This window comes from Phasianus colchicus, chromosome 1, assembly GCF_987193195.1.
Source record: "Phasianus colchicus chromosome 1, bPhaCol1.hap1.1, whole genome shotgun sequence".
Classification (NCBI taxonomy): domain Eukaryota; kingdom Metazoa; phylum Chordata; class Aves; order Galliformes; family Phasianidae; genus Phasianus; species Phasianus colchicus.
Genome location: NC_143436.1, coordinates 196,155,492 through 196,179,973, shown reverse-complemented (window position 1 = coordinate 196,179,973; position 24,482 = coordinate 196,155,492). Strand labels below are relative to the sequence as shown.

The window sequence follows — 24,482 nt, the reverse complement described above, 5'->3', positions numbered from 1 at the left end:
CCTCCACCCCCAAGCCCCCCCCACCTCCAGGCCCCGCCCACGCCATCGGGCCCCGCCCCACCCCGAACTACTACCCAACATTCAGGCCACGCCCCATTTCCACAAAGCCCCGCCCACATTCGGCAAAACCACGCCTACATTCGACAGGCCACGCCCCCTCCCCCCGCCATGCCGGCTCCGGCCGTGCGGGCGGTTTCGTTGGGTTTGCGGCCTTACGAAGAAGCGTTGCGGGTTCAGCAGCGCTGCGTGGCGGCTGCGCGGGCTGCTCGGGGCCCTCCTCCACGTCCGCCATTCGAATGCGTGGTGCTGAGCGAACCCGCAAGGCCCGTATACGCGTGGGGGCTGCGAGGTGCCCCGACCGACAAAGAGGCGGAGCGGCTGCGGGCGGCCGGCGCGGGGTTGGCGGCGGTGCGGAGGGGCGGCAGCGTGACGTTCCACGGACCTGGGCAGCTGTTGGCTTTCCCCGTGTTGGATCTGAAGGCGCGGGGAATTCAGCTGCGGGGCTTCGTGGAGAGGTTGCAGGACGTGGCGGTGCGGCTGTGCCGGAGGGTCGGGGCGATGAGCGCAGCCGGGCGACCACCGCCTTACACAGGAGTGTGGGTGGGGGAAAGCAAAGTGTGCGCCGTCGGTGAGCGATTTGGGAGGGGGAGTGGAGGGGATTTGGGGAGGTGGGGGGGTTGCAAAGGGTGTGTGTGCAATGTGGGGGGGGCGCTGAGGGTGCATGCACTGTAGGGATGGAGATGCATAGGGAGGTGTGTGTACTGGGGTAGGGATGTATAGGGGTCTGTACATCAGGGGTTTTGCATGGGGGTACATCAGGGAATGGGCGTGCATGAGATTTGGGGAGGTGGGGGGATTGCAAAGGGCGTGTGTGCAATGGGGGGGGGGGGCACTGAGGGTGCATGCATGGTTGGGGGGGATGCATCACTGGGAGTTGTGCAGTGGGGTAGGGATGCACAGGGATGTGTGTACCAGGGGTCTTGTGCGGGAGGGTGCACGTGCATGGGGTGTGCAGAAGGAGTTTTGCACGGGGGGGTGCACATGCATGGGGTTTGGGGACGCGGGGGGATTGTAAAGGGTGTGTGTGCAATGTGGGGGGGCACTGAAGGTGCATGCATGGTGGGGGGGGATGCATCATTGGGAGGTGTGCAGTGGCATAGGATGCATGGCAGTGTGTGCAGCAGGGGTTACGCATGGGGGGGGGGAACGTGCATGGGGTTTTAGGCTGTGGGGGGGTTGTGAAAGGTGTGTGTGCAATGTGGGGGTGCACTGTAGGGATGGAGATGCATAGGGAGGTGTGTGTACTGGGTTAGGGATGTGTAGGGGTCTGTACACCAGGGGTTTTGCGTGGGGGTGCATCAGGGAATGGGCGTGCATGGGGTTTAGGAAGGTGGGGGGATTGCAAAGGGTGTGTGCACAATGGGGGGGGGGCACTGAGGGTGCATGCATGGTTGGGGGGGATGAATCATTGGGAAGTGTGCAGTGGGGTAGGGATGCATGGCAGTGTGTGCAGCAGAGGTTATGCACGGGGGGGAACGTGCACAGGGTTTTGGGCTGTGGGGGGGGGTTGTAAAAGGTGTGTGTGCAATGTGGGGGTTCACTGATGGTGAATGCACTGTAGGGATGGAGATGCATAGGGAGGTGTGTGTACTGGGGTAGGGATGTGTAGGGGTCTGTACCCCAGGGGTTTTGCATCAGGGAATGGGTGTGCATGGGGTTTAGGAAGGTGGGGGGATTGCAAAGGGCATGTGTGCAATGTGGGGGGGGGCACTGAGGGTGCATGCATGGCTGGGGGGGATGCATCACTGGGAGGTGTGCAGTGGGGTAGGGATGCATGGCAGTGTGTGCAGCAGGGGTTATGCATGGGGGGTGCACATGCATGGGGTTTTGGGGAGGTGGGGATATTGCAGAGGGTGTGTGTGCAATGTGAGGGTGCACTGAGGGTGCATGCATTGGTGTGGGAGAGATGCATAGGGGTGTGTGCACTGGGAGGTGTGCACAAGGAGGGATGCAGTGGGAGAAGTTTGCATTGGAGGATGAGTTGAGTGAGGGGTTGTGCATGGGGGGGCATACACAGGGGTGAGTGCATGAGGGAGGTATGCATTGGGGTGCATACAGCAGGGGATGTACATGGCAGTGGGGAGTTTGCACGGGGCTTTGTGCATTGGGGTGTATGTGCAAGGGTGGGGTGGGGGAGGTCATGCACTGATGGGATGGTGCAAGGAGGAACACCATGGGGACGGTGCACAAATGGGGTGTGCTCAGGGCTGCATGCAGTGTGCATGGAACAAGGAATGCAGCAGGATGGGGCATGCAGAGGTGGCCATGCACAAAGGTGCAGTGTGTGCAGGGAGGTTTGCATGGAGGGATGCATGGGGGGTGAATGACACACACAGGTGGGTGCTGCCCTGGGGAGGGCCATGCTGATGGGTGCCTCATCCCTTAGGGGTACACTGTGGGAACCACATCACCTCCCACGGGCTGGCACTGAATTGCTGCACTGACCTCTCCTGGTTCGAGCACATCGTGCCCTGTGGGCTGGAGGGGACGACGGCCACTTCACTGAGCCGCGAATTGGGCCGCCATGTCACCGTTGAGGACATCCTCGAGCCTTTCCTTGAGTCCTTCCAGGAGGTCTTTGACTGCACTGTGGTGTTTTCTGAGGAGCCCAGAGACTGAGAAAGTGCAGGGTGATGGAGAAAGTCACATCCTGCTGGTGCCGGAGCACACAGATGTTGTGGGATGGTTGGGGGCTGTCCCCAGTGCCATGTCCTCACCGTGCCACGTCTCGCTGCTGAGATGCTGTTGGAAAAAAAAGCCCTTGTTAGGACCAGGGATGGACCTGCAGAACTCAGGTCATGTCCTCAGTGAGCACTTTTGTGGTTTGAACTCCTCTCTCCTCAAAAAGTCTGACACTGGTGTGAATGCTTTGAGCAAAAAGGGAGAGGTGTCGCTTGGTGAAGTGTTTTCTTATCTCCTTGCTGCTGTGCAAAAGTCAGTGTTGGTTTTATATAAAGAGAGTTGGTGGGAATGTTGCTGCTGGTGCTTTGCTGTGTGCTTTGTGAATGCTGCCACTGACCCCTGCGTTCCCCTGGAACTGTGAGTGAGCTAAGAGGGACTAAAGGCCACCAAGGAGAGGCTGAAGGCCACCAAAGAGGGACTAAAGGCCATCAGAGAGGGATTAAAGGCCACCAAGGGAGACTAAAGGCCACCAGAGGGGAAATAAAGGTGAAAAAGGGTGGACTAAAGACCACCAAAGAGGGAATAGAAGCCACCAGAGTAGAACAGAAGCCACCAAAGAGGCACTGAAAACCACCAAAAGAGGACTAAAGGCTACCAAAGAGGCTAAAGGCCACCAGAGAGTGACTAAAAGCCACCAAAGGGGGACTAAAATTTACCAAAGGGGGACTAAAGTCACCAGAGAGGCTAAAGGCTACCAAAAAGGGACAAAAGGCCATCTGAGGGGGACTGAAGGCCACCAAAGAGAGGCCTGAAGTCACTAGAGGTGCTGAAGGTCACCGAAGGGGGACTAAAATCCACCAAAGGGTGACTAAAGTCACCAGAGGGAGGTTAAAGACCACCAAAGGGGGATAAAAGGCCATCAAAAGAGGACTAAAGTCAACAGAGAGAGGCCAAAGGGGAACTAAAGACCACCAAAAGGACAAAAGGCTGCTGGGGGGGGGGGGGGGGGCTGAAGGCCACCAACAAGAGACTAAAAGCCACCAAAGAGGGGCTAAAGCCACCAAAATAGTGCTGATATGGTGGGAAGGAGTGAGAAAAGGGATTGGGGTACCAGCAGGGTATGGGCATCTTCCAAGACTGCTGTCCTGGTCACAGCATCTATCCCAGGGCCCTGATGGTCTGTGATGCAGTGATATTGTTGGGGCTGCAGTGGGGGCAGGGAGGGTCCCTATGGGAAGGAATATCCCATTTCATCCCCAGCAGGCTCAGTGCCCACTGCAGGGCTTGGGGACAGGCATGGACATCCGGAGGAGGGACAGGAAAGCGTGACCGGCAGCGTGCAAGGAGGGAAAGGCAGGATCCACCCGGACAGCCTCATAAAAACCTCCTGCATCCGGGCTGAGGAGATCATACAACGGGACTGAAGGCTTTGGGGACACACTGGTAGCCACCACCGGGGCTGGGTGGCTTTGGCAGGTGGCTCTGCCCCAGGAAGGGGAGGAGGCTGCGGCACTCCCAGCCCGGCTGGCGGCCGCGATGCTCCAGTCCCAGTTCAACCCAGCGGCCGTGCAGGCAGTGAGGGCACCCGGTGAGTGCAACCAACCCCCCTCCTTTCCCTCCCCTTGTCCACCCCTATCCCAAATTGCAGCCTGGAAAGCGGGGTGCTGCACCCTGCTGCAGGGCTCTGCAGGTGGGAAATGCTGATTTTTTGCTCCAAGTCCCCACCATTCTGGCTTCCCACTGATTAATGGTGTTTGGAAAGAGAGTAGGGGTCAAAGGGTGAGCTCTCCCAACCCCCCCCACCCTCCCCAGGACCCTTTTCTCCTTGCTGCTTTTCAGGGAATGCATTTTGCATTTGAGGAACACTGTTTGGGGGAGCACAGGGGAAAAGGTTGGGGGTCTGGAGGGGCTCTGGGACCAATCTTGCCCATGGGGTTGGAAATTCTGGGAGGATTTGGGGCAGTGACCCCTTGGTGGGAGTCCATGGTGGCATGTGAAGTCAGTGCCTCTCTTGCCAGGGCTCTTTGGGATGAATGGGGTCTGTGCGTGGCACAATCAGTTCTGGAGCTGTTATTTAGGATGCCCATCAGTTGGGACCTGGGGGGACCCCCTATGCTGGCCAAGGGATACCGGGTAACACTGACCCCAGTGGGGTCATTTGGAACTGATGTTGCTGGGATGGGGAGCACAGAGGGATCTCTGGGGTCTGTTTCTGCATGGGAAGTGCTTGGCGGGGTTGCATCCGTCTGTCTGTCCATCAGAGGATGTCCGACAGTCATCTGTGCCTGAGCACCAAGTGCTTCATCCGGGTTCTCTTAAAGTGCCTTCATTCAAAAAGAATTCAACGTTCCTAATTCGATTTAAGGGGGGGAGGAGGGGGGCAGATTTAACGAAGGAAGCAGCAAGGTGGATGCCATGGCTCTGCACTCTGCCAACAGGGCTGGGGCTGGATTTGGGTTTTATTTTGCCATCAAACCTTTCCTTGAGGATCCTTTTGGGGCTCATCCTCAGCCCCAACATCACCTCAGGGCTCCCCGTCCATGGGGCTGACTCTGCTGCTGCCCCACACAGGCTTGGCGAGGAGATGGAGGAGGACAACAGGACGGAGCCGTGGCACCGCAGCCTCCAAGCAATGCTGGATGCCTTGAACCAAACCTTACACGGGGCCATCCTCCGCCCCAGCACCCCACACAATGCCAGTACCCGTGCCAGCCGGGATGACAATTCCTACCTGTACATCCTCTTCGTCATGACGCTCTTCGCAGCCACCGTGGGCAGCCTCATCCTGGGCTACACCCGATCCCGAAAGGTGGACAAGCGCAGCGATCCGTACCACGTCTACATCAAGAATAGGGTCTCCATGATCTGAGCCCGGTGCCTCCTGCAGAAAGAACCCCACGGTGCTGAGCCCTGGTGTGAGGCAGGAGCACCGGTGTCACCTGCAGGCAGGTCCCGGTGCCACGGAACCACCGCAGTTGGGGATGTGGGAATGGTGGAGATGTCTACTTTCCCACTGTTCTCATGACTTACTGAGGCTGGCATGGGTTGCAAAGGAGGAAAATCCCCTGCACAGATCACCAGCATCACCTCCGAAGCACACTCTGCACTGCTTAGCGTGGGTTTTTCTGGGGCTAAAAGCTGTGATTTCAGAGCCAGGCTGAGCCCCGCTTCACTGGTGGGGAATTAAAGGAGGTGGTGGTTCTTGAGATGAGTTGCATCTGCTTCTTCTCCACCTGGCTCCGGGCTGGTCAAAAAGTCACAGTTTGGGTATCGTAGCCCCATTCCATGGCCTGGGATGACATCTCCATTCTGCCAGCGTTGGGCGAACCATGCAAGCCTGGTTGAACCCTGGGGGCTGCAGAGATTTTCCTGCTTCCTTCCTACAGTGCTGCCGGCTGTAGCTTTGCCCTTTTGCACCTTAGCTGCCAAATGTGTTTTCCAAGGGGTGAGCACACAGTGGCAAATGGGAAGGAGACATGCTCAGGTTCTCCTGGGCTCTTTGGCTTTGTCCCTGCTGTGAAAGCAGCTCAGTTGGGGTTTGGTTATGACTTGGCCAGTGGCCAGGAGGATGAATGCCCTTGTTCCTGTCCTTGAGATCAGGCTGCTTGCTGGGGACAACACAGTGAGCTGGCCACAGTGCCTATCGTGGTCCCTGGGATGTCTTAATCTTCTCATAATGGCATAATTAATATCTGTAATTGCAGCCAAACTGGCTGCCTGTAGAGCATTCACCAAGCCCTGATCCAAAACATGGGACATCAGTGTTTTGGGAAGGGCTGGCAACCTGGGCACTATGGTGACAGTGACTCACCCAGCAGATTTAGGATTTCCCTTGCTTTCAGCCATGCTCTGGGCATTGAAACTGACACAGGCATCTGGGGGGAGCCCCGTGGGTCCCTGTTTTGGGGTCAACTCTGGTTTCTATGCCAGGCAAGCGGTGCAAATGCCACAGTCATGCACAACCCCTGGGAGGGGGCTCAGGAGGGTTTGTTGTGTTTGCACTGCAGTTACAACGTTGGGAAAAGCAAACAAACCTGCTCTCTGCAAATAAAGCAGGGGACGCACAGCGGGCAGGGACAGCCAGAGAACATCCTCCTTCCCTGAGTGGGTTTGTGCTCCAGTCTTCTCCCCTTGTGTGGCACTGATTCCCCTCTCTAGCACCCCGAGTACCCCCTGTGCTGGGGCTGGATGGGGTTCCCCATGATGGGATGGGTGCAGCATGGTGAACATCCCACCATAACTCAGGAGATGTGGCCATCCCAATGGCCATCAGCACTTCTGGGAGATATTGGGACAGAGCTGGTGACCCCAGAGTCTCTAATGCTGCTGTGTACAGCTGTGGGGGGGAACAGCTGCGTCACAAGATGTGTTGACAGAATTGAAAAAACAAACAAACACTGCTTTCCCCTAAATCTGAAATCTTTCAAGGAAAAAAAGCCCTCGTGCAAGAGATCACTGCCCACCATTGGCAGCTCCTTCACCCACCTGTCCCTGCCATTAAATTCAAGTGAGGGCCCATAGCTTGCATGCAACAGAGCAACCTGGGTGCCCCCACCTTGAGGACAGATCCCACCATGCTGGGTGACAAGGTTCCAGTGCCACCTGGTGGCAGCTGGTCATATCTCCATGGGTGTCCTCATGCAACTGCACCGTGCTGGGCTCTGGGTGATGCTTGGAGGGGTATGGAAACATGGGGACAGGTGGGACATCCCCAAAATGGGCTCGATTCTGCTGACGAGGACTAATTACAGGCTCATCCTGCAGCTGAGCAGCTCCTCATTGAAGCTAGCGGGGCTCTGCCTTTGCTCCTTGTGCTCAGCCCATCTTGGGTTTTAAGAGCACAGAGCTAAGGCAGCACTGTCCTTGGCTGAATCACTAAATCAAAGCATGCACATTGCAGCTGGCTGCATTAGGATTTTAAACAATGCAGCCAGGGAAATACAGAGCTCACATGAGGCCAATTGATTCAGTCCTGGTTGTGGCATTTTGTTTGTTTGTTTTTTCAGCACACAGCAATGAATAACAGGTGAGACAACGGTTGTAACCAGTTTGCCTGGGCCTTGGGAAAGAATCTGGCAAAACTACGTGCATGGGAAGCTGAGGTTGACCTTGCAGTAATGTAGCTTGTGTGCCTGATATGCTCCCCCTGCACTGCAGCATGGGGGTCCCCTGTTCTTTTCCAGGGTAAATTCTCCAAAGCCTCTCTCTTGGCTGTTCTAATAACATGCTGTGATCTGGGGCAGATGCTGCAGCACAAGGAGGCAGAATCCTATAGAAATGGTGGTTTCAAGCAGTGTCTTTAATTACTCATTACTGCCCGCCTTCCTCTGGAGCAAGATAGAAGAGGTGATGTCCTGTGAGGTACCCAGTTGTGGCTGATGTGGGTGATGAGGTGATTGTGGGCTTCCCCTTCAGCTCAGAAGCCTTCAGTGACTCAAACATCCATTTCTGCTGACTAACAGTTCACCTCACTCCAGACACAGCCTCTCTCACACCTGGAAGCAATCAGATGCTTTAGATAAAGATGTGGCAATCCCAAACTGATGCTAAATGCTGCCCAATCAATTAGCAGATGAGCCCTAAGCAGGCAGAGTCTAGATTTGGGATGATATTGGACTCCCTATGCAGCACCAATTGCAAGGGAGATGCAGCCCCAGCTCTCTTTGCACCCTGCAAGTCTGTTTCCCCTTTCTCTGCTCCTGTTTGCCTTTCCCCCCTTTTCCTGCTGAGGAACCCGGGTCAATGCAGCTGTAGGCACGTGCTGGTGATAAGCTGCAGTGAACTTATCAGAAGTGCAATTAGAAAACCAGCCATTGGGACTGTGATCGTAGGTCAGGGCAGTTCAGCTTGATTCCCATCAGGGTACCAAAGGATCTGCTCAGCATAGCACGCATATGAGCTATTAATACCTAGCAGGGAGGCTTAAAAATAACCAGCTCTGGCTTGGAAAGGACAAACTTTGATATACAAGGGGATCAGTGACCCAAGCCAGCTTCCCTGGAGTGCTGAAGTTCCCTGCAGTGAAATCATAGGAAGGAGGTGGACAGCTAGGACAGAACTTGACCCAGAGCAGAGCTGGAGTCACCAGGAGGAGTGGGGATGCTGGCTGTGGCTTTCCTGCCATGTGCTCCTCAGTGAGAACTGCTGCACCTGAGGCTGAGTCAGCAGAGCCTGAGTTAAAATGCACTTTATGGATAGGGCAAGAGATCAGGGTGGGAGGAGGTGATGAGCCTGAGTTTCTCTGTGCTTACTAGCTCAAGGGTGCTGCCTCAGATATGTGTCCACGGGCAGAACTGGACCCGTAGTGTGTTTTCAGGGTGCTATGTGTGCAGCAAGAAGCAGGAGAGCAGCACCTGGCTCTTGCTTTGGAGCTTTCAAGCAGCTCTGAGTTGCCTGCCATCAGTTCACCATGTACTACAAAGGGCACCAATACCACACTGCCAGCACCCTTGAAATTAGCTTTAATTAATATATGTTTTTCTGCTTTGTGATGCTTTGAGGCAAGTTATGGTTGTTTAGGGCATTCAGCTCTTCAGCAAACCAAAGAGCACACTGTCCATGCAGGAGAGTTCAGGCTCAAGCATCCCCAGGGCTAACACGAAGCACCAAGCCAGGACAGCTTCCTATTATCAGTGGTCCCCTGCTGTGTCCTCCCTGCTCTCATTCTCTGTGCTCTGCCTGCATTTTGGTTGCTTTAGATCAGCTTAAAAATGGCTTTCAACCTCCAGAGACACCTCCCCAGGCAGCACACAATCCCCTGGCATGGGTGGTGCTACTGCCTGGCTTTAGGGCTGCAACCTCTGCCTGGAAACATGGTACTCTGAGAGAGGCAAGTAAAGCAATGGGAGCTGCTGTGCAACCACCAGGTAAACCAAGAGGCACAGCATGTTCGTGGTCCATAAATAATAAAACAAAAGCTGTGCTGCAGAGCGAGGGCATGCAGAGTGCAACGCAGGGTTCATCCTGAGTGACCCATCCCACTGCAGGAACTTGGGGGGGGGGGAGGGGGTAGGAAACCAATGGGAACGCCGTGGGAGGGAGCCCCAAGCCCTATGCAGGGTATCTGGAACCAACTGCATGCAATGAAATTGCCATGGAAACACCGTGCCTACCCAGTGCTGAGGCTCTCCGGTGCAGGGCTAATCCTGTTTGTCACGGGTGAGGGTTTGCTCTGCAGTGCCAGGTCCCTGGGGATGCTATCACGACCGTGCAGATGGTTTTTCCTCCTGATGTGCAGTGACATCGTTGTGAGCTCAGCCATTCTTCTGCAGAAAAACATCGAAGGCGTTGCTCAGGAGCAAAATTTGCACACCATTGTTCAGGATTAGGACGCTGCAAACTCAGCCCTGGGGCATTCAGCTGTGCCAAGGGGAATTGCCTTCCCCCCTGCACAAATGCAAATCCCAAACAGAAGCTGTGTGCGATTAACAAGTCTATTAACTTACGTTATTTTGTCTACATTAAACAAAAGTGCTCATTCTGGGGAGGGGTGGCACAAGGGGAGTTACTGACCATTCCACAGCTGCAGTTATGCTCCTCAAGGATGTTCTGAATTTCAGGGCAGCAGCACAGAGAGCAGTCAGTTCTGTCCCTGAACACAGAGCAACATAACACACAGAGCCATATATATGCACACATGCGTTTTGGCAAGGATGAAGTCATCCCTTCCAGCTGAGCACCACCACGGTCTGCCTGCAGGCTCTCACCATTCTCTTCCATTGCAGCAAGCTGTGTCCCACCACTCACCTTGTATTTCTCTCTAGTCATGGGTCATTTTACTCAGCTTTTAGGCCCTAAAGTGTTTGATGCTGCTCTGTATATGGCACACTGTCCTCTGTGGATTGCTGGGAGAGAAGCAACATGCCTTGGTCCAATATCAGCATCATCGTAGCTTCTTCATTGCTCTCCCTTGGGGCTAGCAAAGCTAGGAAGGCAGTTCACACTCTGACTTGGGATGCATTATGAGATCCCACAGAGAGCTTTCAACCCCTTCACACTGCAGTTATTTCCATGAAAGAAAGAACAGGTGAAAGTTTTTATCTTCTGTTTTATCTGTTCTTCAGAGAGGAGCAGAGATAAACTGATGGATTGGTAATTCTCTTATCTAAGTATCAGCAATGATGGTCAAATCCTGCTGTTAATTGCATCTGGGAAGGTGAGCACTGATAACACAGGGTGTGAGCATGGCTGGCACCATCCTACATGAAGGTATCACAAAGTTACAGCCTGTTTGCTCCGATGGCATAAAATCTCTCTTCAGAATAACTTATAGCTCTCAATAAACACATAAGGGAAAAAAAATAGCCAAGAATTGAAGCATTTGAAATACAAAGCTTAATTTTAACAGTCCCTCTAATTGCCTTTCCAAAGAGAGAACTCCACAGAGTTGTAGTAAGAAGCATTCCTGTTTGGCAGGCCTTGAAAAGGTATTTAACATAGGCATTGTCCTTTTTTTGTTTTGGTGGGAAATGAAGCTTGTAGAGGCTGAAGCTCCTGTTATGCTGAGCCTTGGCTCTCCGTTGTAAACAAAACACAAAGGAGCAGAAAAGAGCAGCAAAGGTATGAAGAGCAGCAGCTGTGCCTCACGCTGACTGTCAGGTGCAAATTCCCTGAGGGTGTAAATTCCCTTGTCAGCTATTGTGAGATCTGGAAAAACTGGCATCAGGCTGATGGGGCATTGCTTTAACTTGCCTGTTGGGCTTGAGATTACATCATGTTGCTATGGACGACACATCCTTATGTGGAGACATGTGAGAAAGACAGGAAAAAATAAGAATGACACGAGGAAGTGGGTGGCATTGGGTCCACAAGCCTTTGGGGTGAAGCTGGAGGTGATGGGAAGTGTAGTGCTGCATGGTTTGCTCTCTGTTGGGCTGCAGTCACCTCTGGCTGCTCTGGTTGCAGGCCCCTGTCAAAGAACAATAGAAACATGAAGGTTGGAAAAGATCTCTAAGTTCCCCAAACCCAACCCACCCACTGTGTCCCTCAGTGCCACATCTCATGGCTCTGTTCACCCAGGATAGTGACCCCAGCACTCTTTGGTTAGCTGTGCCAGTGTCTCACTGCTCTTTCACAGAAGGAAATTCTAACACTTGACCTTAACCTCCCCTGGTGCAACTTGAGGCCTGGAACCAGCAATAATCTGCGAACCTCTGATAGCAGTAATCACAAGTTATGCAATGAAGGAAAAGCAACCTAAGAGGATTTTTAAATACAGCAAAACGTTACAGAAAGCTGACTAATTTTTCTAGCCAACCACAAATCACAACCACAAATCGGTGACACACTGGAACAGGTTGCCCAAGGAGGCTGTGGATGCCCCATCCCTGCAGGCATTGAAAGCCAGGCTGGATGTGGCTCTGGGCAGCCTGGTCTGCTGGTTGGCGACCTGCACACAGCAGGGGGTTGGAACTGGGTGAGCATTGTGCTCCTTTGCAACCCAGGCCATTCTGTGATTCTATGATGAGGGGAAAATTCTTTTGAGGACTGGAAGCCAAACTGCCCTGGGACCCCTGAGTGGACACCACATACCTTTCACATGTTCCCAAGGCTGACACATGCACACCTGCACTGTACTGATAGCTTGTACTGATAGGGGCAGTTGCCATGACCAAGGGGCAGATCTCACAGTTGGCTTTGCTGAACCTCACGAGGTTCTCCTGATCTCACTGTTCAGTGTCTTCCCTTGTCCAGAGATGCACTGAAGTCACCCATTATGTCTGGTTCCCTCACTGTACCACTGTCCAGGTTATGTGGGGTCAGTGGGCATGCTGGGGCTGGCTTGGGGATCTTGGAGGTCTTTTCCAGCCTTAGTGATTCCATGAACTTGCTACACCTCACTGCAGGCAAGTCTTGGAGGCAGACCTGTGGCCCCATGGATTCATCTACAGCCAGATCTTCCTTCTTCCTTATCTTCATCATCCAGACTTGGTCAGAAGATCCTTGGGGTGGATTTTAAGGCATTTCCAAGTGCTTCCAGCACAGCACTGAGGAACACGATGCTGTGGGGATGGGTTGGGATTGGACTTAAGGGCCTTAGAGGTCTTTTCCAACCTCAACGATTCTTTCTTTCTTCTTCCTCTACGCCACAACCAACCTCAGCAGAGACCTAACAGGAGACTTCTGTTGATTTCTTTCCTCCTTGCTCATTCTGCAGCTGCCACCCATCAGCAGTGCAGTGGAACAGAAGTGATGTAAAGGTTCCTCTCCCCTCCCCACCGCAGTCCTTGGGACTTCTGGATCATTCCATTCTGTAATTCACACTTCACACTTCAGGAAGGCAGCAGACCAGAGCTCCGATCCCTGAAGAACCCACCAACGAGGGATAGAAGGGAAGCAACGCTGCCATCCCCTCACAGCGCCTCCTCACCCTGAGGCGAAATGCAGCGTGCCGCGCGGGCTGCTGGGAATTGTAGTTTTGCGCCTCCCGCCTGCCCAACCCCCTCCGCGTCCATCTTCCGGTGCTTGCACTACATTTCCCATCGTGCACCAGGCGCGAGGGGAAGGCGGCCGCGTGTCCCCGCCCCTAAGCCGCGTTGATTGGTGGGTTAGCGGCGCGGGGGAGGGGCTTCGCCTGTTGTCGAGAGGCGGCGGAGGGCGGGGCGGGCTGTCGCCGTTACCCGCGGCGGCAGCAGCAGCTCGGCGTTGTCCGCTCCTCCGTTTTCCGTCCTTCGGGCGATGCTCGGTGCGTCGGTTTGATAAGCATCCTCATTCCGAACGGGAGAGAGATGTGTGAACGCGGGGCCGGAGGCGGGGACGTGAATTCCAACGTGCTGATCGCCCGCAGCACCGGCGACGCGCAGCTGGACAAAGCGGTGTGGCAGTGGCTGAGCTGGGACAAGGTGAGGGGGGGGAGGGGTGGGTATTTATCTCTATATATGTGTGTGTGGGGTCCATTCTGGGTCCTGCCCCCCCCCTCATGGGGCCGTGGGGTGATACAGGAAACCGGGCTGGGCCGAAGGAGGTGGCCCTGGGGAGCCCCGGCTGAGTGCTGAGTGCTCCTATGGGATGGAAGCGTAATCGAGGTGCAGTTGGGGGTTGTTTGGTGGCTTAAGATCCGCGTAGCATCATCTTCATCCTTATTTTGGTTCCTCAGCTTCCTGGATTTAACCCTTTGCCACCCCCCCCCCCCCCCCCCCAAGGGCTCTGTGCTGCTTTCCATTTCAGCTCTAACCATGAATCCATCGAGCTGTGCCAGCGCAGCCTCCACCATCACAGCTGGACCTGTGTGTTTCAGGTGTTATTTTGCTGAGCTTGCGGCCAGAAGAGTCATTTTCATAGCATCTTCTGGGTTAAAAGCATCCCTTACAGGCCTCACTCAAAGACCTGTCCAGCTGAACGTCTGCAGGGACGAAGCATCTGCCACCTCTCTGGGCAGCCTAGGATGATTGAGTGGTCTGGGTTGCAAAGGAGCACAATGCTCATCCAGTTCCAACCCCCTGCTGTGTGCAGGGTCGCCAACCAGCAGACCAGGCTGCCCAGAGCCACATCCAGCCTGGCCTTGAATGCCTGCAGGGATGGGGCATCCACAGCCTCCTTGGGCAACCTGTTCCAGTGCCTCACCACCCTCTGGCTCAAAAACTTCCTCCTCATATCCAACCTAAACCTCCTCTGGCTCTCTTTAAAACCATTCCCCCTTGTCCTATCACTATCCACCCTTGGAAACAGACATTCCCCCTCCTGTTTATCCTCTCCCTTCAAGTTCTGGAAGACCACAATGAGATCTCCCTGCAGCCTTCTCCAAGCTAAACAAGCCCAGTTCCCTCAAACTTCCCTCATAGGAGAGCTGCTCCAGCCCTCCGCTTCTCCACTCTTAGTATAAGAAGTGCTCTGACATCTCCATATCTCTCCTGTGCTGAGGATTCCACATCTGGATGCAGTGCTCCGGGTGAGACCTCACAACACAGAGGGGCACATCCCCTCTCTTACCCTGCTAGCTCTGCTGCTGAGGATGCAGCCCAGGATGTGGTTCAAGGTTGGAGGTGTTCAAGGCCCGGTTGGATGGGGCCCTGGGCAGCCTGGGCTGCTATGAAATGTGGAGGTTGGTGGCCCTGCCTGCGGCAGGAGGGTTGGAGCTTCGTGATCCTTGAGGTCCCTTCCAACTCAAGCCATTCTGTGATTCTATGCAGTTGGCTTTGGGGTTGTAAGGGCACACTGCTGGCTCATGCCCAGCTTCCATCCATCAGTACCCCCAGGTCCTTTTCAATAGGGCTGTACTAAATCCTTTCATCCCCTAGCCTGTACTGATAGTGGGAGTTGCCACGACCCAGGTGCAGATCATGCACTTGGCTTTGTTGAACCTTGGGAGGTTCTCTGCCTGCTGCTTGAGCTGGCTAGGTCCCTCTGGATTTCCTTTTCAGCTGGTTTGTCCAAACATCATGGGCTTAAACAAACATCTTGGGGATGGAGGAGGTCAGGCTGCCAGTGTACTGGTGGCTTAGGTTGTGTCACTGCCTTTGCAGGCTCTGGGCAGCCTGGTCTGGTGGTTGGTGATCCTGCACATAGCAGGGTGTTGAAACTAGATGATCATTGTGGTCCTCTTCAACCCAGAACAATGTGTGATTCTCTGATTTTGTTGTTATTTTTTACAGTGTCTATTTTATAGCATTTTCAGCTTCATCTTCTCAGGGTCAAAGCTGAAGGGTGTTCAGACTCCAAGGAAATGCTGCGTGGTGGCCACAAGATGAGCTTTCTCCTGCTTGGAACTGCATTCTCCTCTGTCATTTCTGTCAGAATTAAGACTTGCCATCTGTGTGTTCTGCAGTCAGAACTGTTGCTGTGAGAAGTGCTGGGGGAGGGAAGGAGTGGAAGAGGGAAACAGCAATCATGGTGATGGGCTTGGTAAGCTGGGCTGAACTGCAGTAAATAGGGGTTTTTGGATGTAACTTTTGGTTGCTGTGTTAAAACCCTTTTCTTAAGCAGCAGTGTATATGTTGATTCTTAAAAGGTATGAACTAGGAAAACTTAGATTTCACCAAGCTACCTCAGGAAAAAAATGTTCTAATTAAAGCCAGCAGTCGTGAGAAACGACTGTTCTATAAACTGAAACTAGTCAATAAAACAGCTGAGAGTCAGTTGGACTACACCTGTTTGTCCTTGCTAACCTAGGTGATAATCAGGACACTTCCTACAAGGGTTCTCGAGCTCATTCATTAGAGAGATTGTAAAGAAGCCTGTGAGCTGTGAAAGGTCTCTGAGGTTTGCTGCTTATCAAACAACCTGTCTAGGCTGCTGTCTTGCCTGCTTCCCTGCCCCCAGCTTCCCTAAGCCCCAGGGATCTGCACGGCCTCTGATCAAAGGAAAATCTGTGCGCTACATTCACTGTGTATTTAGCTGTGGGGAGCCTTTGTCCTCTAGCTTAATTGAAAATTACTTGCTGTAATTAATTTTCAGTGCTGTGTTTTCATCCTCTCTGCTTTGGGCGTATGTGCTCACCTCTTTAAAAGCTGTGGTTAGGAGGTGGGTGGGTGCAGGAAAACTGGCCAGATGGTGGTCCTTCTGCTTTTCTTTCTCACCATCATCCTTAATGCTTTAGGCAGCTTGCTCAGAGGAGGCCTGCTGACTAAATCTCCCTTCTCTTGCCTTGACTGCCGTGTTTACTTCTTCCTTTGAGTCGTGGGGCACTGACTTTTCTCCAGGCTTCATTCATAAGCTACGTGAACAATTAATCATTTGTATTTTTTTCTCTCTCTTAATTCACTCTCTAACCTGCCCTGTCCCTGGAGGTGTTCAAGGCCAGGTTGGATGGGGCCCTGGGCAGCCTGGGCTGCTATGAAATGTGAAGGTTGGTGGCCCTGCATCTGGTGGGGGGGTTGGAGCTTCATGAATCCCTGAGGTCCCTTCCAACCCAGGCCATTCTGTGATTTACTAGCTTCCTTCCAAACCTCTCTTGAGTCTCCTGAAAGAGTCTGGCTTGTCTTGAGGCAGTACAGTGGCTGAGCACTTGTCACACACAGCAACAGATGAAGCTTTCTGTGCAAGTCTGAGGATCGGATTGTTGCTTAGCAGCTGGTGGGATTTCAGAGGGGGGACAGTGTGATGAAGATCTTGATCTGTGCAATCAAAAATGTGACCTCAAAGGAAGATTCACAGCTGTGCCTGTAAGGTTGCACTAGCACATGAAGTCAGAGTAGATAAGCAGTGCTGCCTTGCCTTCCTCAGTAAGTCCTCGCCGTCTAAGAACGAAGCTTAAGCACAAGCTGCCAGCTGCTGGCTTATTAATTAGCTCTGCAGGGTCACTGATGAGGATCATGTTCCCTGAGCATGCTCAGCGTAGCCCAGCTCTGCCTGAAGTCAATAAAGCTATGCAGGAATGTTTACATGCTAAAAAGCTGTTCGAGAGTCAGCCTGGGAGAAGGGGTATCACACTGGTTCTTAAACCACTGCAGGAATACTGCAAAGGGAAAGGTGTGATTTGTGTCAGTGGTCCAGCAGATCGTATGCTGGCAGGGCTGTACACTAAGTCAGTGTGAGGTGGTAAGGTTGGGGTGATGGTGGTAATTGTGGTTATTCCAAACCAACAACCTGCTCCCATCCTTAGAATCATAGAATCACAGAATGGCCTGGGTTGCAAAGGAGCACAATGCTCATCCAGTTCCAACCCCCTGCTATGTGCAGGGTCACCAACCAGCAGACCAGGCTGCCCAGAGCCACATCCAGCCTGGCCTTGAATGCCTGCAGGGATGGGGCATCCACAGCCTCCTTGGGCAACCTGTTCCACTGCCTCACCACCCTCTGGCTCAAAAACTTCCTCCTCATATCCAACCTAAACATCCCCTGTCTCACTTTAAAACCATTCCCCCTTGTCCTATCACTATCCACCCTTGTAAACAGCCGTTTTCCCCCTCCTGTTTATATGCTTCTTTCAAGTAGTGGAAGGCCACAGTGAGGTTTCCCTGGGTCTCCTTCAGCTTACACTACACTTTGTCTTATAAAGGCTTGTAAGTGAATGTCTAAGAATAAAAATGGGGAGGGGAGAAAGGTGGTCACTAGTGAGAAGAGAATATAATTATGTTGCATAAATAAAAGGAGTTGAGCATGATAAGGAAAACCCCAAAAGGTTCCCCAAAAAGATGTCACAAGATGGATGAAGCAGACGAGCTTAATGAATTGACCAGTCTGTTTTAAAGGTTATTTTAATTTTTTAGATGCTCTGATCAGCTTCAAATGAAGACGAAGTGAGTGTAGAGCAGCTGCCTTTGTCCTCAAGAGCATCCGTGTGTGTGTAGGTCTGTGGTGGGGTCTGTAGCTGGGAGGTGCTGGGGAGCTGCCACTGTCCATGCATTGTGGATCCTCAGGCTGCCTGTAGGAGTGCAGAGCAGTGCAGAACAGGGCAGGTGCTTTCTTCGTGCTTCGGTCAGTGCCTTGGCCAGGTGCAGACACGGGTTGTTGGGCAGAGGCTGCAGTGCTTTGATTCTGTATGTGTCCAGATGTCTGTCTGCAAGGCTGAGAGGAAGGAAGAAAGGAGCGGCCTCCTGCCCTGTTTCCCTGTGCTGCCCTCCTCTGCACAGCCCTGCTCACCACGTTGCTGCTCTGCCAGCCATGTCAAGGGCCATTGGGGCTGCCTATGTCTCCAAGCCGCTGTGGAAAAGGCCACTGCAATCAGCAGGTCCTGTACCAGCACATGAAGTGGGGCCAGAACTCAGCAAAGCAGCACCAAAAGGTGGGGTAGGGCAAGGGGAATGATGGGGAGCTTTCAGTGTCCCTATAAAGGGCTGACTTATCTGTCCTGTGTGGCACGGAGGCCAGACAGAGAACTGAGGACAGATGTGTGTCCTGCTCTGGTTCCATCTTGGTGCGGATGCCCATCTGCAAGGCAGAGGGAAAGGAAGGAAGAAAGGAGCAGCCTCCTGCCCTGCTTCCCTGTGCTGCCCTCCCCTGCACAGCCCTGCTCACCTGTTTGCTGGACTGAAAATGGTTTCCTTGGCCATTTGGGGCTCATTGTGTCAGCAGTGCCACTGCAATCAGGTGGTGTGGTGCCAACACCTGCAGTGGGGTCAGGACTCAGCAAAGCAGCTCGAAACGTTGGGGTGAGGGCTGGGGGATTTTTGGGAGCTTCCGTGATGCTGTAGGAGCATGACAGGCTATAGTATGGAGCTGACTTATCTTTTTTGGAGGGCACCAGTTTGGAGGGCTGAGCTGCATCACTTTGGGTCATCTGGTGCCATTTGTGTTGGTCTGTCCATCTGCAAGGCAGAGTGGAGGTACAAGAAGAGCAGCCTCCTGCCCTGCTTCCCTGTGCTGCCCTCCCCTGCACAGCCCTGCTCACCGGGTTGCTGCTCTGAAAATGGTTTCCTTGTCCATTTGTGGCTCACTGTGTCAGCAATGCCACGTTGACACGGCCACTGCAGTCAGGTGGTGTGGTGCCAGCACCTGCAGTGGGGTCAGGACTCAGCAAAGCAGACTACGAGGTTTGGGGTAAGAACAGGAGGATCTTGGGGAGCTTCCATTGTCTTGTAGGAGCATGACAGGCTACAGTATGGAGCTGACTTAACTTCTTTGGAGGAAACCAGTTTGGAGGGCTGAGCTCCAGCATTTTGTGTCATCTGGTGGCATTTGTTTTGGGCTGTCCATCTGCAAGGCAGGGGGGAAGGAATGAAAGGAGCAGCCTCCTGCCCTGCTTCCCTGTGCTGCCCTCCCCACCACAGCCCTGCTCACCGGGTTGCTGGTCTGCCAGCCATGTCAGGGGCCTTGTGTCAGGGGCTGCCTGTGTCCCCGAGGCTGTGTGGAAAGGGCCACTGCAATCGGCAGGTCTAGTACCAGCACCTGAAGTGGGGTCAGGACTCAGCAAAGCAGCACCAAATGTTGGGGTGAGGGCTGGGGGATTTCCGGGAGCTTCTGTGATGCTGTAGGAGCACAACAGGCTGCAGTATGGAGCTGACTTAACTTTTTTGATGGACACCAGTTTGGAGGGCTGAGCTCCAGCGCTTTTGGGTCATCTGGTGCCATTTGTGTTGGGCTGTCCATCTGCAAGGCAGAGGGCAAGGAATGAAAGGAGCAGCCTCCTGCCCTGCTTCCCTGTGCTGCCCTCCCCTGCACAGCCCTGCTCACCGGGTTGCTGTCCCCAGGGCTGTGTGGAAAGGGCGACTGCAATCAGCAGGTCTGGTGCCAGCACCTGCAGTGTGGCCAAGACTCAGCAAAGCAGCACCAAAAGTTGGGGTAGGACAAGGGGTCCCTGGGGAGCTGCCAGGGTCCTTTAGGAGCTCCCTGGCTTGGGGGGGGTCCAGCCTGGGAGCGACTTATCTGTGCTGTGGGTGAGCCCAGGAGCGTCTGGCCATCCTGCTGTGTCCCTGTCCCCGTGTGTGGCTGTGAGGCAGAGGAGGAGCAGCCCCATCCATCCCCATGGCTGCTCCTGCCCGCCACAGCCCTGGCTCCCTCGGGTGCTCGGCGGCGATCTCTGGCTGGCACTGCCCTTGTGGTCAGCATTCCGGGCTGCTGTGACACCAAGCTGGCTCTGGAACGCAGCCCCCCCAGTGCTGTGCTCTTGTGACATGGCTGTGCCAGCTGCAGGCTGCTTCCTGGAGCTGCTGGCTGCCCCTGGGAACGTGGCCGTGCCATAGCAGGGCTGGTGCTGCCTGGCATGGGGCTGCTGCCTTCTGCCGTCCATGCAATAAATGATCAGTTGTTCACCCCTACATGTCTGACGGTGCTTTGGCCATGTCAGCATGAACATCACTGCGCGGTCTGTGAGAAGAGGAAGGCCATCTTTGGCATCCAGCTTTCCAGTGTCATTGGGGGCTTTCATTTCAAGTAGCCAGGGAGGGGATCCGCAGTCCATCCCGCTTCCAGGCTGCTGGTGTGAAGAATGGATGGTGTGGGCCTGAGCTGGATCCCAGGCCTGTAAGGCAGCACCAGAGGGGCAGGAGAAGAGAGCTGCAATTGGTGAATGTGCCTCCATGGGAGCCCAACTCAAATGCCTGCACACGAATGCACAGAGCATGGGGAAGGAGACACAAGTGTGGCAGGTGTGTGTGTGCCTACAGGGCTCTGATGTCCCTGGCATCGCTGGGATCTGATGGGAGGGCTGACATGGCTGGAATGCAGGAATGGAGCAGGCTCCTGGCGGACCTTATACCGGCCTTCCAGGACCTGAAGGGCACCGGCAGAAAAGCTGGGAGGGACTTTGTACGTGTGCAGGAAGAGACAGGATGCGGAGAAATGACTTCAAAGTGGAGGAGTAGATTGAGAGTAGAGATTGGGAAGAAATTCTTTCCTGTGAGGATGGGGAGACAGTGGCACAGGTTGCCCAGCCAGGCCGTGGATGCCCCGTCCCTGGAAGCACGGAAGGCCCACCTGCAGGGCAGAGGAGAAGGCAGAAAGGAGCAGCCTCCTGCCCTGCTTCCTTGTTGAACTCCATCCCGTCGGCCCCAGCCCAGCAGTCAGCCCGTCCAGGACTCTCTGTAGGCCCTTCCTAATCCCAGGCAGATCCACAGTTCCCCATCGCGGTGCCATCTGCAGACGTACTGAGGGTGCACTCAGTGCCCTCGTGCAGGTCCTCAAGAAAGACGCTGAACAGGACAGGCCCCAGCACCGACCCCTGGGGAAGCCATGCTGGCTGGGCCTGATCCCCGCTTGTCCTGCACGTGGCCCGGGATCTCTTGCAGACGATCTGCTCCGTAGCCGTGCCTGGCACAGAGCTGACAGGCCTGCAGTTCCCCACGTCCTCCTTATGGCTCTTCTTGGAGATGGGGTCCCGCTGGCAAGCCCCCAATCCTCTGGGAGCCCTGCAGTTGACCAGGAATGCCAAGAGATGATGGAAAGCGTCTCGGCCACCACCTCCAGCAGCTCCCTCAGCAGCCTCGGCTGGATCCCAATGCACTCATCTCCACGCGCCAGGCTGCTGTGTTAGGCCTTCCCACAAGGAAATGCTGTGTTGTCCTTGTTTCTCCGAGCGTCACTGCTAGCCTCAGTGCCTTGGAAGAGCTGTGCAAAGGAAACGGTGGTGCTAATGCCAGAGCAGCCACCTGCTCCCATCCTGCAGCTTGCAAAACTCCAGTCCTGCTGAGGCTTTCAGGTGATTTGTGGATTTGGAGGGGAGAAATCTAGAAGGCGGCCACAAAGGAGAGGAGAAGCTGCTCAGAACTATTTGTCTTCATGGAAAGCCGTGGCATCAGAGCACGGGGAATAAAAGTGTGAGCTGTTGAAGCAGGGGACTTAGGTGCATGAAGGTGCAAGCAAGGCCGAGAGCTTAAGGTGCTGTGTGAGATGGGGAAGCCCTGCAATGACAGGAGTGCTGCGTTTCAGTGCCTGGTTGGAGATGTTCTGCTCCGAGAAGTCCATCAGGAGCGCCTTGAAAGGGAAGCTGGGTGCCATGAGCAGCTGTGTTAGCAGTGAGGGGTGCTGGGGATGTCTGGTGAGAGCGGTGGAGGCAGGGAAGGGCATTGCTGTGCTGTGCTGAGTGTCCCAGCATTCGGGTGCATGGAGATGCAGTAATATCTAGAGACAACGACTGTAAGGAACCCCTCTCGCCCCCCCCAAGTTTGCACTGTGGATGCCACGAGATGGAAGAAGCAGCACGGGTGTAAGGAATGAGAAAGTTTATTCTGAAAGTTGTTCAATTAGTCTTTAATTGTGTGCTGGCTTCTCGCTGGTCGTCTGGGGTGGAGGCAGGAAGGCTGCCAGTCTTCGCGGCTCCTCAACTTCCATGCGGGTCTCAGCAGCGCTGGGTTCCGGTGCTTCCTTCTCTTCTGGATGTGGTGTCTGTGGTGTTTCTGAATTGGGCCCATCCATCCCTGTTGGCCTCTTGTTCCGTCCTCGTCTTCAGAGCTGTGTTTCACACAATCCATGTGGTTCCTGGAGGCGCTGATGTGTGCAGTAGTGAAGGTGCTGAGAGCTGTTGGGCTGTGCATCTGCAAGTGAGAAGGGGAGGAAGGAAGAAAGGAGCAGCCTCCTGCCCTGCTTCCCTGTGCTGCCCTCCCGTACACAGCCCTGCTCACTGGGTTGCTGCTCTGCCAGCTGTTTCCATGGCCGTGGGGCTGCCTGTGTCCCCAGGGCTGTGTGGAAAGGCCACTGCAATCAGCAGGTCTGGTGCCAGCACCTGCAGAGGGAACAGGGCTGAGCAAAGCAGCACCAAACACTGAGGTGGGGCAAGGGGTCCTTGGGCAGCTTCCATGGTCCTTTAGGAGCACAAGAGGCTGGAGTTTGGGGCTGACTTACCTTCTTTGTAGGACATGAGCACCAGTTTGTTGGGCTGAGCTGCATCACTTTTGGCCATCTGGTGCCATTTGTGTTGGTCTGTCCATCTGCAAGGCAGGGGGGAGGTACAAGAGGAGCAGCCTCCTGCCCTGCTTCCCTGTGCTGCCCTCCCCTGCACAGCCCTGCTCACCGGGTTGCTGCTCTAAAATGGTTTCCTTGTCCATTTGGGGCTCACTGTGTCAGCAATGTCACGTTGACACGGCCACTGCAGTCAGGTGGTGTGGTGCCAGCACCTGCCGTGGGGTCAGGACTCAGCAAAGCAGACTACGAGGTTTGGGGTAAGAACAGGAAGATCTTGGGGAGCTTTGATTGTCCTGTACGAGCACAACAGGCTACAGTGTGGATCTGACTTATCTTTTTTGTAGGACACCAGTTTGGAGGGCTGAGCTCCAGCGCTTTGTGTCATCTGGAGCCATTTGTGTTGGGCTGTCCATCTGCAATGCAGGGGGGAAGGAATGAAAGGAGCAGCCTCCTGCCCTGCTTCCCTGTGCTGCCCTCCCCTGCACAGCTCTGCTCACCGGGTTGCTGGTTTGCCAGCCGTTTCCAGTGCTGTCTGGGGCTGCAAAATATCCCCAAGGCTGTGTGGAAAGGGCCACTGCAATCAGCGGGTCAGGTGCCAGCCCCTGCAGTGGGGCCAAGACTCAGCAAAGCAGCACCAAATGTTGGGGTGAGGGCTGGGGGATTTTGGGGAGCTTTCATGTTACTGTAGGAGCACAACAGGCTGCAGTATGGATCTGACTTATCTTTTTTGGTGGGCACCAGTTTGGAGCGCTGAGCTCCAGCACTTTTGAGTCATCTGGAGCCATTTGTGTTGGTCTGTCCATCTGCAAGGCAGAGGGGAAGGAATGAAAGGAGCAGCCTCCTGCCCTGCTTCCCTGTGCTGCCCTCTCCTGCACAGCTCTGCTCACCAAGTTGCTGGTCTGCCAGCCATGTCATTGGCCTTGTGTCAGGGGCTGCCTGTGTCCCCAGGGCTGTGTGGAGAGGGCACTCCAATTGGCAGGTCTAGTGCCAGCACCTGCAGTGGGCCAGGACTCAGCAAAGCAGCACCAAATGTTGGGGTGAGGGCTGGGGGATTTTTGGGAGCTTCCATTGTCTTGTAGGAGCATGACAGGCTGCAGTATGGATCTGACTTATCTTTTTTCTAGGATACCAGTTTGGAGGGCTGAGCTCCAGTACTTTTGGGTCATCTGGTGTCATTTGTGTTGGGCTGTCCATCTGCAAGGCAGAGGGGAAGGAATGAAAGGAGCAGCCTCCTGCCCTGCTTCCCTGTGCTGCCCTCCCCTGCACAGCCCTGCTCACCAGGTTGCTGTCCCCAGGGCTGTGTGGAAAGGGCCACTGCAATCAGCAGGTCCGGTGCCAGCACCTGCAGTGTGGCCAAGACTCAGCAAAGCAGCACCAAAAGTTGGGGCAGGACAAGGGGTCCCTGGGGAGCTGCCAGGGCCCTGCAGGAGCGAGGTGGGCTCCAGCTTGGGAGTGACTTATCTGTGCTGTGGGTGAGCCCAGGAGCGTCTGGCCATCCTGCTGTGTCCCTGTCCCCGTGTGTGGCTGTGAGGCAGAGGAGGAGCAGCCCCATCCATCCCCATGGCTGCTCCTGCCCGCCACAGCCC

The 24,482-nt window shown here is 54.6% G+C and overlaps 3 protein-coding genes and 3 long non-coding RNA genes across 8 annotated transcripts in view; 3 read left to right on the top strand and 3 right to left on the bottom strand.

The window, feature by feature from the left end:
• Positions 1–136: 136 nt before the first annotated feature.
• LIPT2 (lipoyl(octanoyl) transferase 2) lies at positions 137–3,031 on the top strand. The gene is made up of 2 exons (XM_090134212.1): positions 137–628; positions 2,447–3,031. Exons 1-2 carry the CDS (start codon positions 169–171, stop codon positions 2,677–2,679), a joined length of 693 nt encoding a protein of 230 aa, XP_089990338.1. The 5' UTR covers positions 137–168; the 3' UTR covers positions 2,680–3,031.
• Positions 3,032–3,685: 654 nt separating this feature from the next.
• On the top strand, positions 3,686–5,875 carry KCNE3 (potassium voltage-gated channel subfamily E regulatory subunit 3). Of its 2 annotated transcripts, none has more exons than XM_031606103.2 (2): positions 3,686–4,270; positions 5,211–5,875. In XM_031606103.2, the coding sequence occupies exons 1-2, from the start codon at positions 4,219–4,221 to the stop codon at positions 5,549–5,551; spliced, it is 393 nt and encodes a 130-aa protein (XP_031461963.2). In that variant the 5' UTR covers positions 3,686–4,218; the 3' UTR covers positions 5,552–5,875. The 2 variants fall into 2 exon arrangements, with proteins under 2 accessions (XP_031461963.2, XP_031461961.1); XM_031606101.2 differs by having other exon boundaries at positions 3,705–4,270; positions 5,254–5,875.
• A 1,456-nt stretch (positions 5,876–7,331) lies between these two features.
• Positions 7,332–13,043, bottom strand: LOC116237142 (uncharacterized). The gene is made up of 5 exons (XR_016463506.1): positions 12,214–13,043; positions 10,429–11,590; positions 10,195–10,273; positions 9,795–9,947; positions 7,332–8,177 (listed from the first exon to the last, which is right to left on the bottom strand). It is a non-coding gene; the product is annotated as an uncharacterized LOC116237142 (long non-coding RNA).
• A 212-nt stretch (positions 13,044–13,255) lies between these two features.
• PGM2L1 (phosphoglucomutase 2 like 1) overlaps positions 13,256–24,482 on the top strand; it is a 42,682-nt gene continuing 31,455 nt past the window's right edge. Inside the window, exon 1 of the mRNA XM_031606064.2 lies at positions 13,256–13,523. Coding sequence (XP_031461924.1) covers positions 13,410–13,523 — 114 coding nt within the window. The 5' untranslated portion in view covers positions 13,256–13,409. The remainder of the gene's footprint in view (positions 13,524–24,482) is intronic.
• Positions 18,721–21,063, bottom strand: LOC116237119 (uncharacterized). 2 transcript variants are annotated; one of them, XR_016463505.1, is made up of 4 exons: positions 20,974–21,063; positions 19,568–20,470; positions 19,176–19,446; positions 18,721–19,053 (listed from the first exon to the last, which is right to left on the bottom strand). It is a non-coding gene; the product is annotated as an uncharacterized LOC116237119 (long non-coding RNA). The 2 variants fall into 2 exon arrangements; XR_016463504.1 differs by lacking the exon at positions 20,974–21,063 and having other exon boundaries at positions 19,568–20,545.
• LOC149920365 (uncharacterized) lies at positions 22,203–23,111 on the bottom strand. The gene is made up of 2 exons (XR_016463503.1): positions 22,837–23,111; positions 22,203–22,717 (listed from the first exon to the last, which is right to left on the bottom strand). It is a non-coding gene; the product is annotated as an uncharacterized LOC149920365 (long non-coding RNA).

Coding starts and splice junctions, on each gene's coding strand:
- LIPT2 (XM_090134212.1), top strand. CDS start 169: ATGCCGGCTCCGGCCGTGCGGGCGGTTTCGTTGGGTTTGCGGCCTTAC. Junction 629..2,446: donor AAGCAAAGTGTGCGCCGTCG/GTGAGCGATTTG, acceptor CTCATCCCTTAG/GGGTACACTGTGGGAACCAC.
- KCNE3 (XM_031606103.2), top strand. CDS start 4,219: ATGCTCCAGTCCCAGTTCAACCCAGCGGCCGTGCAGGCAGTGAGGGCA. Junction 4,271..5,210: donor GCAGGCAGTGAGGGCACCCG/GTGAGTGCAACC, acceptor ACATCACCTCAG/GGCTCCCCGTCCATGGGGCT.